Source organism: Mastomys coucha, unplaced genomic scaffold (genome assembly GCF_008632895.1).
Source record: "Mastomys coucha isolate ucsf_1 unplaced genomic scaffold, UCSF_Mcou_1 pScaffold21, whole genome shotgun sequence".
NCBI classification, from domain to species: Eukaryota; Metazoa; Chordata; class Mammalia; order Rodentia; family Muridae; genus Mastomys; species Mastomys coucha.
The window spans coordinates 122,842,726-122,856,661 of NW_022196904.1; the positions used below are offsets into that span (position 1 = coordinate 122,842,726).

The 13,936-nt window shown below is 48.0% G+C and overlaps 1 protein-coding gene across 5 annotated transcripts in view; it reads right to left on the reverse strand.

The window, feature by feature from the left end:
- Positions 1-1,305: 1,305 nt before the first annotated feature.
- Uros (uroporphyrinogen III synthase) overlaps positions 1,306-13,936 on the reverse strand; it is a 22,865-nt gene continuing 10,234 nt past the window's right edge. For 2 of the 5 annotated variants that reach the window (XM_031388627.1, XM_031388624.1), the window contains 6 exons: positions 12,671-12,745; positions 11,368-11,442; positions 6,706-6,786; positions 6,136-6,221; positions 5,233-5,331; positions 1,306-2,059 (listed from right to left, as the gene is read on the reverse strand). In XM_031388627.1, the coding sequence (XP_031244487.1) occupies positions 1,922-2,059; positions 5,233-5,331; positions 6,136-6,221; positions 6,706-6,786; positions 11,368-11,442; positions 12,671-12,745 (554 nt within the window). In that variant the 3' untranslated portion in view covers positions 1,306-1,921. Of the gene's footprint in view, positions 2,060-4,746; positions 4,842-5,232; positions 5,332-6,135; positions 6,222-6,705; positions 6,787-11,367; positions 11,443-12,670; positions 12,746-13,936 lie in introns of all 5 variants that reach the window. The other 3 variants (XR_004123396.1, XM_031388626.1, XM_031388628.1) reach the window with 3 other exon arrangements.

The window sequence follows — 13,936 nt, forward strand, 5'->3', positions numbered from 1 at the left end:
CAGCCCAGCTTCCATCTCTTTTAAGGTTTATTTTCTTCTAAAAACTATGTGTATATGTCTATGTGGAGGGGAGCTGGATTCCCTGGAGCTGTAGTTACAGGTGGCTGTGAGTTGCTTACCATGGGTGCTGGGAACTGAACTTGGTCCTCTGAAAGAGCAGAACATGCTGATAACCACTGAATAACCTCTCTGGCTTACAGCCTTAAAAAAGCTCTGACACTTTTATTTATTTAGCATCATACCATATGACGGGGTCAGAGGACAACCTGTAGAAGTAAGTTCTCTCCTTCCACCATGTGGATTCTAGAGACTGAACTTAGTTATAAAGTTGGCATCACGGCCTTCACTCCACTGAGGCTCTGACAACTTGCCAGCCCTATGCCCAGCCTCTTAAAGATTCCATGAACATCTGGGGACTAAGAATCTACCATATCAAACTTAGAGGGACACACTGCAAACCATGCCCTAACCACAGCTCTAAACCACGGCTCTAGAGCCTTCTCCCTCTACTGTGGTGATATGAGGTGGCTTAGGGGATTCAGGGCTGCTCTGAGGATCAAACCACGGGTGTAAAGCTTACTGCATCAGGCTGAGCATGGTGTTCACTTAAGAGAAGATGCCTTCCAACATGGCCTTCCATGAAGTCAGCTGCACAAGTACACAGCTGTCTTCCCCAACACCAGCCCATACTGCTAAAAGACAAATACAGGTTTTCTCAACACAGCTCGATCCAGTCTGGGATTGCCTTGTAGAAATATAGCCTGGGGACCGAGTTTTCAGGGCACTACATTACTTTTTTGGGGGGGGTTTTGGTTTGTTCGAGACAGGGTTTCTCTGTGGGCTGTCTTGGAACTCACTCTGTAGACCAGGCTGGCCTCGAACTCAGAAATCCGCCTGTCTCTGCCTCCCAAGTGCAGGGATTAAAGGCATGCACCACCACTGCCTGGCTGGCACTACATTTCTAACACACAGACACACACACACACACACACACACACACACACACACACATGCAAGCACACGCACGAACACATGCACACACGCACATGTATGCCCATAGTTCAGAAGCAGCCAGCTTGATATGCTGCAGTTATGTTTCAGAATGAGATTTAAAAAAAAAAACCTCTGTATTTAAAACATAATTATCCACACCCCTCCCCAAAAGCCAGAACCTCTAAGTCTTTTTTTTTTGGAATTTTTAGATGTAGTGTTATAGTGTCTCACTATACAGTCCTGGCTGACCTTACAGTCATGACTGTTGTCTCCATTCCCGTAGTGCTGGGTTATGAATGTGCTACCATGCTCCGCTCAGTCCTATTTTATTTATTTATTTATTTGTTTACGTAATGAATGATGGCTAAATCTACTTCACACATAGCGATTTATCATTCTTACCAGGCCAGCATCAGAGAAATATGGTGTTCTGTTGCCCCAGAACACCACTCTATCATCATCAGAGAACCACAGATGATAATAGTGGGCTGGAGTTATGACTCAGTGGCTGAGAGTACTTATTCTTTCCGAGGACCTGGGTTCAATTCCTAGCACCCAGATGGCGGCTCACAGCTGTCTCTAACTCCAGTTCGAGGGGATCTGCCACCCTCACCTTCTTCTCCAGGCACCGGGTATGCACACGGCACACAGATGCACATGCAGACAAGACACTGACAAGCATAAAAGAAATACAGTTTGTAAGAGTGGGCAGCAAGCACAAGTAACCACGTAGTCGATTTCATTTCCTTCTTTCTAGGCACAGGAAGCTCTCTTTTCCCCAGGTCTAATGGCCAGTGGACCTGGCCTAGGTTCCAGGCTGGGCTCCATGGAGGACGGTGCCATGCTCACAGGCAGCTTCTCCAGAGCTCCTCTCTGAATCTGGATTCCACCCTAGAGGCGCAGGGAAGGAGCTGGCTCGGCACAGACCTCAGCAGCAGTTGCTTGGCTTCAGCACTTTCCTGAGGCCTGCAGCCAGGGCTTGTGGTGTGGGGCTTTCTGCAGTGCAGCTCACAGGCAGGCCCTTGGCAGCCATAGCACGAGTTGTACTGGGGCCAATGGCTACCAACTGCAAAAGAAGACACAAGAGACACAGCCTCAGCATCGCAGTAAGGGCTGTGCAGGTTTCATCTAGACGCTTCCTGTTCAGAGGTCATTCCTGTGAGATGTTTCACGTGAACAACAGTGCCACCAAACTTGAAGCTGGCTTCAGAGTCTGCACAATACTCTCAGGCAAGAGCTCATGATCACCTCATGCCACAAGTGCACATAGCCATAGGGCTTGGGTATGTGTGAAGATGAAATCTAGGATGGACATCTTCCTCAGGGACTATGGCTACTAACAGATCTGCTCCAGTTTCAGGGGCTCTGAGTGGGAGCAGGTGTGGAGCATGTGAAGCCTAGGTGGGTCTGGATTCCCCAGGCACACAAAACAGTCATAAGTTGGAAGGCCAGGGTTCAAATCCCAGCAGCACAGAGCAGAGAGGGGCCTTTGGGATCCACTCTCTCTCTCTCTCTCTCTGCCTCCACCTTCTTATCTCTAACCAGGCTGTCCTCTGGGCTGTTGGGGGATCACTGAAGTGGTCAGCGTGAACCACTTGGTCAATGCTGGACACAGATGTATGTCTACTGACAGATGTGTAACTTCCAGGTACACAGACAACCACCCCACAGGCTATGTGATCACTGTGAGAAGGCAGGAGAGAAAGACAATGCAATGGCTTCCGTTCATTTGTGGCAGGTGTCATTAAGTTCTCACTGCTTTGGCATGGCTCCACTGTGGCATTTATATGTAAGTCAGCCATAAGCAGCAGGCACAGGTCAAAAGTTACTCCATAGCTTCGGTGATGCCCTGTATTTTAATAATGCTGTATAAACACTGGATCTCAAAAGACTCCTACAGAGGAAGGGAGGCCACTGTGAAATCTGGGGCAGAGCTGACCAGACACGAATGCTAAGCCACCCAATGATTGAGTCTCAGGACTCTGTCCTCTGTGAGCCTCAAAAGTACCCATGGGGGTTGGCACTAAGTCCCAGTGATGGAGATTACTCCCTTTAATTTATATTGGCTTTCTGGTTCTGGATTAACCCACAGTCCTTTATCACCAATGTTAGCCCTGAAAGTTTCTTTCCTGGCAGCTGCAGAGCCCAAGTCCCCAGTGGCATCTTTAACTACTGGTGTGTGGCACACTAAACAGCAGCAGAATGATACTGGAGGTACCAAGAACCCCTGGGTTACAGAAATGAATGGAACAGATTTAAGATGGCCACCTTCACTGTGTTCCATCTGCTGCATGGGTCTAGGCAGTACTGGTTGCCAAATCCTAAGTTGAAGTTCCCAGTGACTTTTTTGCTCCAACTTGGGTTTGCTTAGGATGAGGACCGAGTAAGGTCATAGGAGTACAAGGTCAAGTTCTCACTGAGGCCTGGTCAGCCCAGGTGAGTTCTGAGGCACGTTCCCATCAGCAAGCTCCATATGCACTCCACCATTGGTTACCTGGTGACTCGTCCAGAGACACATGAGTAGCATTGGCGCTGCTACTAAACCTTCCCTGGTGCCCAAGTGCTCACTTGACCAGTGACCGTGCTAAGCATCTGTGGGGCAGTGTGGGGCAGTGGTCTGCTCAGGTAACTTAGGCTCAGTCCAGTATTTGGCTTTAAGCTCTGGAGCTCCTGTGGGCAATTTCTGCTTGCAGGGGGCGGAAGGAGCTTGGAAGACTCCTGAGTCTTTGGTTCCTGTTTCAGTTACAACCCCTCACAGCTGCCCCTGCAGGAGATGTGTGCTCTATCAGGTAGACAATGCCCCAAGCTCCTAGCATTCTAGCTGGATCCTATCTCCAGTCATCTGACCACAGCACAGCCTGGCATGCCATGCCCCATACAATATAAGGGGTGGTTTGCCCCCTCCTCACTCTCTTGCTCTCTCTTGATCTTTGTCTCTGCTCTCCCTCTCTTGCCTTCTTCCTCTCTTTCTTGTTTTTTGTTCTCTTGCCTTCTTGCTCTCTTTCTTGCTTTCTTGCTTTCCTTCCTCTCTCTCTCTCTCTCTCTTTCTCCCCCCCTCTCTCTTTTTCTCTCTCTCCTTCTTTTCTCCTTTCTTTCCTTTTCTTCTCTCTACTTGACTGGCCTATTTTCTCCTTCCTACAATAAAATACATCATTTATTCATCACCTCCTTTTTAACTAATGCACTGTGCAGCCACAGGCCTCAGCACAGGGGAGAGAGAGAGCCATCTGCCTCAGCAGCAGGCCCTGCTTTTGGTATAATAAGCACCCATGGGCCATTTCTCTTCAATCCTGACTGCAGGAATCAGGTGCCTCCCCAACTAATAGTCATAAAAGTTGGCTTCTAGTTATGTGGTATAGATAATCCTGGCAAGGTGCTGAACCTCTCTGTGTTTAGTCTCCCCACCTCCCCCCCAAAGGGAGGACAACCACCCCCATCCTGCTGGATCCCCACAACCAGATTAGCATAAGCTATGACTGCAAGAAATCTGATGACTGCCCAGCAACTGCTAGGACCATGGCTAGGTGACACCTGGCCACAGCCTGACATTCACCTTTCTAAGTTCCAACTATGGATTCTTCCTTTTCAGCTACCCTGTGCCTAACATTCTACCTTGAAACTGGGAAAGTCTGGATGTCCAGGTGGGATACAACTGTGATAAGCCAAAGTATTGGGATCACCATACTGACTGAGTTCTGGGAGCGGGGTGGAGATGAAACCTACTGTCCCTGGATTCTAGGCCACACTTTGTACCTTCTCCTCAGTCCCAGTGACGTCTGGTCAAGGACAATCCTGTTGCAGATGCCACAAGGGTTGTGTTACTTGAAGACTCCTAATAAATACAGTCCCTAAAAGAATGAGTATAAATCCTTTAAGTAAATAAAGAGACAGATATTCCCAGACTAGAGAACCATGTCAACATGTTCAACAGGGAACAAAGGAGGGGAAGGCCCTAATACCTACAGCAAACCCTGCCAGAGGGCCTCCCTGGAGTCCTCAACTAACCAAGGACAATGCTATATGGGGAAGGCCAGACAGTGAGCTATCCAGGACAAAACACTTAGGGATAACCATCCCCAAGTTAGAATAAGCCCAGTGGAGATTAGCAATGTATGCAGAGTACCACCAACAAAGTAGCGGGGCCCTTGGACTCTACAGTCACCTCATAGGTGTCTGACTCAATGTGCAAATCCCAGGAGACAGTAAAGAGCAAAAGGCCAAGTCCACAGAATACCATACCTTAATCTGATCAAAGCTGCCACCAGATAACACCTGAATATACTCGAGGCTGTATTTAAGGCCGGAGGGACTGAAGAACGTGATGCTGGCTGGAATACCCTATGGAAAAGGGAAAGATGAGATCTAGCCTTTGCTGCTAGATACCATTCCTCATCATCACCCACCTGTCTAGCTCCAGCAGCCCCAGGGGCTCTGCAACGGTATGGTCCCTGGCTGGGTGCCATTCTCAGCCAGCCAAGGCATAGTTTGAAGGAATTGTTCATGAAGCAGGCTGAGGTGGGAGAGGCTGGGAGTTCCCATTGGTTGCTCTGCTGGCCCTTGGTCTGTCTGGCCAGAAGGCACAGACTCCCTGGAGCCCAGGTTCAGCAGTGGAAATAGCCCAGCTCCTGGAGTTAGACAGCCCTGCTAGAATCAACGGTCACAACAACCAGACAGCCTACACGCTTTCTCTGCACTTGGATTATCCCAACAGGACCCCCAGAACAGGCATGATATGCAGAAGCGGTGCTAGGAGAGCAAAAAAGCCTGTGACTTCTGAATGGAAGTGGTGGAGTCATTAACTCAAGAAGCACTCTCCACTCTCTGCCTCAGCTCTAACAATCCCATTCCAGAACGAAGGCAATAACAAGGCCACTGTGTATCTCAGGCCTTTGTATATGGTAGATGTTGCACAAAGAGGTTCATATGAACTCTTTCCTTTAGTCCTTATTCAGCTTTCACTGGCTGAATCTATTCCTGTATCACTGATACATAAAAATGGTGCTGCAGAAAAACCATCTGCTTAGTCACATGGCTAGAAATGACAGAACCCTGAGGAGAATCAACACCTGCAATCCCCTGCCCCCAACTCCTCCCCTGGGGCCTGCCCTGCCAGGACTTGCTCTCCCTGGAAACCCTACCTACCTGATTTTCATAGTAGCTCTCCAGGCTCCCTTGGATTCCAGGATGTGGAATTGTCTGATAGACATGCATGCTTTCCATGGGAATCCCTGGGTACAATTAAAACAATCAGACAGGCTTCACTTTACAGGGAATAGGAATGAGGGCTCTCTGTACCCTCTGCAGTGTGTAGCTGATGGGGACAGTCACCATACCTCTGAGAACCAGCTCCTAAGAAATGGAAAGCTAAACAAGAAGGCAAAAGACCTTGCCTAGCCCTGTGTGACCTGCAGAGTACTGTGGAATCAATCCACAGTCGGGAAGGCTGAGTTAGCCAAGAGAGGTCCAGAAAGCACAGCCTTCCTTGATTCTCATACATGCTGTTGGTTCCCATGTCTGTGTGAGATTGTCCACACATCTCTGACCCTGGCTGCTCCATAAATCCCACAGTCATACTGGCAGCCAGTTTAGGACAGCTCTCAAGAAAGGCTTAGCATCAGGAGACCCACTGCATCCCAGCTCTGCATTGTCATGTCTGCCTCCTGGGTCTTAGGACATTCATCTTTGGGGGTGTCATTAGCTAATTCTAGTCACCTTTGTCCTTGAGCATTTTTGGAAGAGTATCTCCTTTGATAGTTCCACAGGGAAAGAGAAGAGGCAGTTCTGAAGACGGCTCTGTGGACACAGAAGTAGATATTGTACGAGTTTTGTAAAAGCTCAAAGGGTGACAATCATGCTCAGCTTTGCTTTAATATCTCAGTTCTAATACCTGTCTCCAGGAAGGGCAACTGCTGTACTGTGTTGACCTTGAAGGTTTCCATGAATAATGGAGGGGGGATGTCAGTGAAGAGCTCAGAAAACTAAGCCACAGAAACAAGGTAACACTGTCCTACTTGCTTTGTGAACTGTCAGGAGGACAGTTCATGGTCCCTATTTAGAATGGAGGCCTTGTACTTTACTAAGACTGGTATTGGCACTGGCAGAGATCTCCTAGCTCTGGAGGAGGGCTGGATGAGCCAGGCACATGCACAGGAGACAATAAGGGCCTGGCACCTTGGAGTGCCTCTGTAGCCACCTTCAACAAAGACAAGTTCGCCGTCAATGTTGCTATTCAACCAGCCATGCCAGTAGCTTCCTGACCAAGCGCCCAAAGGGCACAAAAGACAGAAGGTCTCTCCAATGGCCCTGAATCTCACTGTGTGGAGACCCAAGGCCACGAGAAACAGCATGTTGTAACAAAACCGTCCAACCAAACTGAGGGCCTGTCAGATTCAAAACTTTCCTCAACGGTGAACACAAAGCATTTGACTAAAACCAACTATTTCTTCCATATCAGATCAAGAAATGTAATAGGTGTTGGTTGTGCAGAAACACCATGCATTTCCTATACCAAATGATCCTTCTGAACACACCAGTGGTGACTGAGATCAGAAAGAATGAAACAACTCTCCCAGCTGGCACTCGCTCTGGGAAGCAGCAGCTGAGTGACAGGCATAGCTGGAGGCTACTGTGTTTGAAGTACAAGCAACAGTGACATGCTGGTGGATGTTTTATTCAAACTGCTCTGTAAATATTGGTACCAACATAAAGAGCGAACAGACTGGGAGATGATTAACTATAGATCACAGGTACCTGCTGAGTTCTCTTTCTAGTCAACTGCTACAGGTACCACTCCTAGGCAAACATTTTCAAAGACGTGTTCAGGTGCTGTGCTCTCAACCCTAGCCCAGGAGTCTCTCCTGTGAGTGTTGTGGGTTGAAGGTGTAGGGAGCTAGGGGCTAAAGCTCTTCCTACAGGAAGCCAAACAGCTCAACTTTCCAGCAATCTTCGTCCCAAAGGCAGTCAGAGAGCTTCTGGATGGTTCAAGAGTCTCCCCTCCCCCTTCGTACTGCCAGAGAAGAAAGACTGGCAGTGCTGAGGTTGGAGGAGCACAGTGCTGCTGAGGAAGGACCTGAGGAAAAGTCTCCGCAGACAAGGCAGCAGCCCTGGATGTGGGGAAGAAGTGAGTAAGACCATCGGGGCCCTCAGGCTACCTGGAGCATGGGAGCAGGAGCTCTGGCCATCCAGGAGGCCATTTGAAACAAAGGTTGTACAGTCCTCCTTGGCTTCTTTGTCTCTTTAACTGTGACTGTCTTTGATCCTATGCCATTTACCTTGTAATTATTCTCTCCTTCAAAAAGAGAGCCAGTGAGAGGACACTGTCTATAATGAGTGACAGGGTTAAATGAGTTAACAGCTTCAAGTGCCCACAACAATGCCTGTCTCATAGTAAATAACTGTCAAGTAAAATAACTAGGTGGCAATGTTTCAACACACACTGGAATTAGATTTGTAACTTTTAAAATTGGGCCACAAAGTTTACTTCAAGAGAAACTCATTAACGCCTTGGTAAAAAACCAAGGTGAAGGTCCTCATTAGCAGTAGGTAACTAGGACTTTATTTGTATATTCTAATTGCAAATGGAAGATTTATTAGGCCTACAGACTTGCTGGTAATAAATTAGAAGTAACAATGGCTTTGCAAAGACTGCACCCCAGTGTTGGCTCGGTGGGTAAGGGTATTTGTGTTCAATCCTGATGATCTAAGTTTGAACCCTAGAACCCACATGTAGGAGAGAACCAATCCCGAGAGATAGGGCAGAGCACGTCACTATCGACCCTCCCAAGCCTGGGCCAGTCAGCTGGAGCACAGTGTGAGCACTTGCAGATGGCACTGCCTCTGCCTTGTGCTTATAAAGCCTTCTAATAATGAGCAACAGCTTCAGCACTTCTGTCTCCTTGCAAACAGATGCATCTGATTTGAGTATGCTTAAGATCTGCCCTGGAGACAGGTGGAAGCAAACTGGCTTTTTATAGAACAGGCAATTATGCCTTATAAACGCATGCTTGATTCTAAGAGAACACCCTGATCTGTCCTTTACATTTAGGTCTACATTTTTAAAAGACAGACTTTGCTGCTATATACAGCTGTATGCCAGGCCAGGCTATGTCTCGAAATCTGGCGGGGCACCTGTATCCTTATTTTGCCCTTTATAATTGACCAATGCATATGGGCAGAGTGTTGCCCTGAGTTCTAGGAGCCATTCTACCAAGTTACTGACCCTCCGGAGGGGGCTCTGGGAACAAGATCTGAAACCCAGTTGGACAGAGTAGGGGTCCCTTGGACACTCAATATTTCCATCTAAAGTTGGGGGCCGTCTTGTAGGATTGCACCTTTTCCTGTGGGTCTGCACTTACTGTGGGTTAGTTCAGAGCTGAATTACAGCACAGGATATGCAGCTAGTGTTTGAGGAGTTGCAGAATTGGCTGTGGGTGTGAGGAAACCCGTTTAGTGCTAAGAGCAGTGGTCTCACCACACCCAGAGGCTCAATGCTCTTTTCACTGCTTACTTCACCTGTCTTTCCAAGCCTGGCTAAACTGGGAGCTCCCAGGAGGCGGGAACACTGGAGGGTCCTGGTCCCTATACTCTCACAGACCGGACACTGAACTGACTTGGTCTCCTATGAAGTAGCAGAGACTGTGGAAGTGGGAAAGAGACGTTCTGTCCATGCATCAGGTGCCCAAAGGCCTCCTCATGCCAATAAACATGGGGTTCAAGAGAATGTAGATTTGGTAAACCACCCTGTGGCTAGAGCTCCCTCTTTGAAGAAGAATGATCAGAGGGGGACAGTGAGTGAAATGGAAAGTGAATAAGTAAAAAATAAAATAAGATTTTAAAAAACTTAATAGAAAGATGCTCTAGATTCATTTCTGTGGCTATGATAAGCTCTTTGACAAGAAAACGACGTAGGGACTTAAGGGGCTTACTTCAGTTGACAGGTCGTAGTGCATCACTGATGGAAGCAAGAGCAGGAACTTGAAGTAAGAAATTGACTGTAGAGGAATGCTCCTCATTGACTTTTTCAGACTTAGGCTTAGTTAGCTTTCTTATGCAACCCAGAACCACCTGACCAAGGAATGGTGCTGCCCACAGTGGGCTGGACCCTCCTACATCAATCATCAATCAAGACAATCTCCCATAGACATATCCACAGTCCAGTCTGATCTGGGTAATTCCTCAATTGAGATTCCTCTGGTCACTCTAGGATAGGTCAAGTTGATAGTCAAAGCTAACCAAATCAGCTGTTTATTTCCATATTGCAAAAAGTGGAGAGAAAGCAACTTGCCGAGGGCCTCTGCCATTCCCTGGCTGCCTGCTGAAGTCTTCTCGTGGCTCTGCCCAGGGTCTATCTACAATTTAGGAAGCCTCAGTCCAGAAGGCAGGGCTTTTTTAAGGACCAGCTTCCAGAGGAACATTAAAATGTAAAAGCTAAAGGCAATAAGGGTATCTTAGGGCTTTAATCCCAGCACGTGGGAGGCAGAGGCAGGCGGATTTCTGAGTTCAAGGTCAGTCTGGTCTACAGAATGAGTTCCAGGACAGCCAGGGCTACACAGAGAAACCCTGTCTCGAAAAAAACAACAACAACAAAAGAGCACCTTAGTGCAGGAGAACCTCAGAAGACCTTAGCATACAAGTTTGCAAATCACAAAACCCAAAACCACCCTGAGAAGCTACAGTTTAACAAACTACTTTGTTTTATCTATCATTGTTTTTAAAGCATAAAGAGACCCATTGGAAGTCCTTCTCTCTTTACCCAGTCAATATGCTAAGGGAAAAGAAGATGCCCAGCTCCTACAACTATTTCTGAGGAAAGCCAAGGCCATGCCAACACTTTAGGCTAGCAAATCCCCAAGCAATCCTCCAGAAGGGTCAGTCAGCACATCAGAGACCCAGTCAGAGGCAAGCACCAGAGTTTATATTCTCCCAACCGCAGGGTCTGACAGTTCTGACAGACACCTGCCTGCAAGGGTGGAAACACCTGGCTGCTGACCTCGTGAGCACGTCCAGATTTCCTCTGCTGGGACTGAGCAGAAGGATTCTACTTCAATCCTTGTGGATTGAAGTGTGGCTGGGCTGCAAGTACCTATGTCTACAGCTGGATTAGACAGAGGGGAAGAGTGCAGGAGACACTACGTCCAGGGTACACTCGCTATCTTCTTGTCCTCACTCCAAAATCTGCACTCTACAGATCTCTCCGCTGTGTTCTTCAGAAGCCTGGAACCCTTACAGTAGCTTAAGGTGAATCACCGTCTAAATCCAAGCAGCCCTAGAGCCTGCCCACGTGCTGACCGAAGGTAGCCTTATGGGAAGTGCTTCTTTTCCCAAGAGCACGTCTGTTGGGGAGGGTGGCTTTCATCCGGGTCACTCTTCACTTACTTGAGCAAATATATTCAGCAAGCTTTTCTGCATTTCCACTGCCCGCTCCTTCTGCATCCAGGCCAAGTTTATTCACTGGAAAAGGACAAAGAGGTGAATCCCTTTTTCAGGTACTGAAGCCCTTTTGTTCCTGCACTATCTTTAAAGTGCAAATGTCCAGACTGATTTCCCATTCACAGCAAAGTGTCCTCTGGAAGCCAAGTAGTAAGACCACGGCTGTCCTTTCAGAGGGTGCCCTGAGCACAACTCCCCTAGACAGGGGTCTTTGTCTTAACAAGCTTCTCTGAACCCCACTTATCTACATGAGCCAAAAACACCAGCCCTGTGTGACTGTCTTGGGGCTCATGTGATAATGAGGCCAACTGTCGGCATCTGCTTATCAGACAGTTAGCATTTAGAAGCTGCTAAGTTTTGCAAGCATCTCTTTAGAGAGCCTTCATTTCATCAGGGAGATGCAATCAGCTTCCATCCTGAAATGGGTAATGAATGGGCTTGTATGGCCAGACTGGAATGAAGGGGCAGCAGAAGGTTTTCACAGCGATCAACAATGACCCATAGAACTAGTGATAGAGGTAGTTTAGGGAGGGCGCTGTCCCAGCCCCTCGCTCAATGTGGTACTGGAGCTCCAACTCACAGAGATCCTTCTGGCTGCCCCCTGAGTGCTGGGAGGAATTAAAGGTGTGTGCCACGACACCCTACAAGCTCCTCTTGAAGAGAAGACGCAGACAGATGAAGGCTCCTTGCCTTCTCCAGAAAGTGAACACGTGGCTAACCTGCAGAGGATATAGATAAAGGCAGGGCCCACTCAGGGCTGCCAGCTGCACAAAGGAACACACGACTTCCAGAGGAAAGAGGTATGGTGGGCATTCCATTCAGGAGCTAAACAACTGGTGCCTGTTACCACCAAAAGACAGCTTCAATGGGAACACCATAGGCTTTTTATTCATGGACCATTAGAAAGGTACTGAGCCTGAGGAAAGAGTCTTATGCAGGTGTAAACTCTACTCTTCAGGACGAGTGAGCCAAGCAGCCTAGAGTCCCGAGGAACTGAGCTGAGGCAGGTAGAACTGCTCTGAGGCTGGTGGTTAGTGCAGTAGGCACGTGTGACACCCTCAACCCATTCCCATCTTACAGTTTTATTTCCCCTCATTTCAGCTACTCTTGGTCAACTATAGTCTGAAAAGACTAAATGGAAAATTCCAGAAATAAGCAGCTCATAGATTTTGGATTGTATATGATCTGAATATCAAACCACATCCACCTAGCCTAGGATTTGAACCTTCATCTTCCCGTAACTCCTTACCTAGAGAAGCAGTGGCACTTCCAACCACATACACAGACTTGGCATTCCATCTGTCTTTCAGCGACTTCTCCCAGGCTGCAAAACATGAAATTACATGTGAACTATGCATACAAAGTGGCCAGCTAAATGTCACTGGTATGGTTTGCATCTTCATTCAAAGGCCCCAGTCTTCACTTCAGCAGGAAATGAGGCTCTTGGGCTCTAAAGTGAGCCATCTACTTGCATAAGGAGACAACAGCAGCAACAGCATCACCCTCAGTCCCTCACTACCCACTCTTGTTCCTTGCAACATCCTGGATGCCCCTCTATGAGGCTCAGACTATGTAGTATCCATCAAGAACCTGTGGCTTAGAATACCTGGCACAGAGCAGACAGATGGCATGTTCCCGCTAGTAATGAGAGCGACCTCATGGTTTGGGTGTTATGAAGTTTACTCCAAGGCCAGGTCACTGAAGGCAAGGAAGATCAAAGAGCTCACAGCAGCCAGGATGGCTGTATGAATCCAGGCTTATAAGACTCCAAAAACCCAGCGCTAACCATCTCCCAATTGCTTTCCCTTACTGGAAGAACTCTCCAAGCCTGTGTTTTGACTGTAAAGTGAGGTCATAGTGCTATGCACACCCCAGGACTGTATTTAACACTCAGTCTAAAGTACAACAGGTACTCCATTAGTGTCAGCTAAGTAGCCAGCCAGTCTGGAGCCTGGGATCAGGAAATGGGTGGTAGCAAGCAGCTTTGCCTGCTGAACTATCTCACTAGCCCTCCACTGCCTTCTCAATGTTCACTTACGTGTCCTGCCAGTTTTTTCCTCTAAAAGTAAGCCAAGTGACACTTTACTCGGTGGATGATGAGAAAATTTAGTCTCTGGGTAATGCTTCATGACCCTACCAGATCCTTTTCAACATGGCTGTTCCTTCCTCTCCATCGAGAAGGCAACGGAGGGCTAGTGAGATAGTTCAGCAGGCAAAGCTGCTTGCTTACCACACCTGACGGGCTGTGTTTGGTCCCTGGGACCCATGAGGTAGAAGGAGAGAACCGGCTCCCATGGACTGTCCTCTCATGTCTACACACATATCATGCCGTGTACCCAATAACAAGTAAGTAAGTAATGTTAAATATAATACAACAAATTAAACAGCTAGTGAGAGCATGCCTGGGGCCTCAGGAGGCACTTGTGAGCCAGCTCCTCCATATCTGTCTGGGGCCTCAGGGGCACTTGTGAGCCAGCTCCTCCATATCTGCCTGGGGCCTCAGGGGCACTTGTGA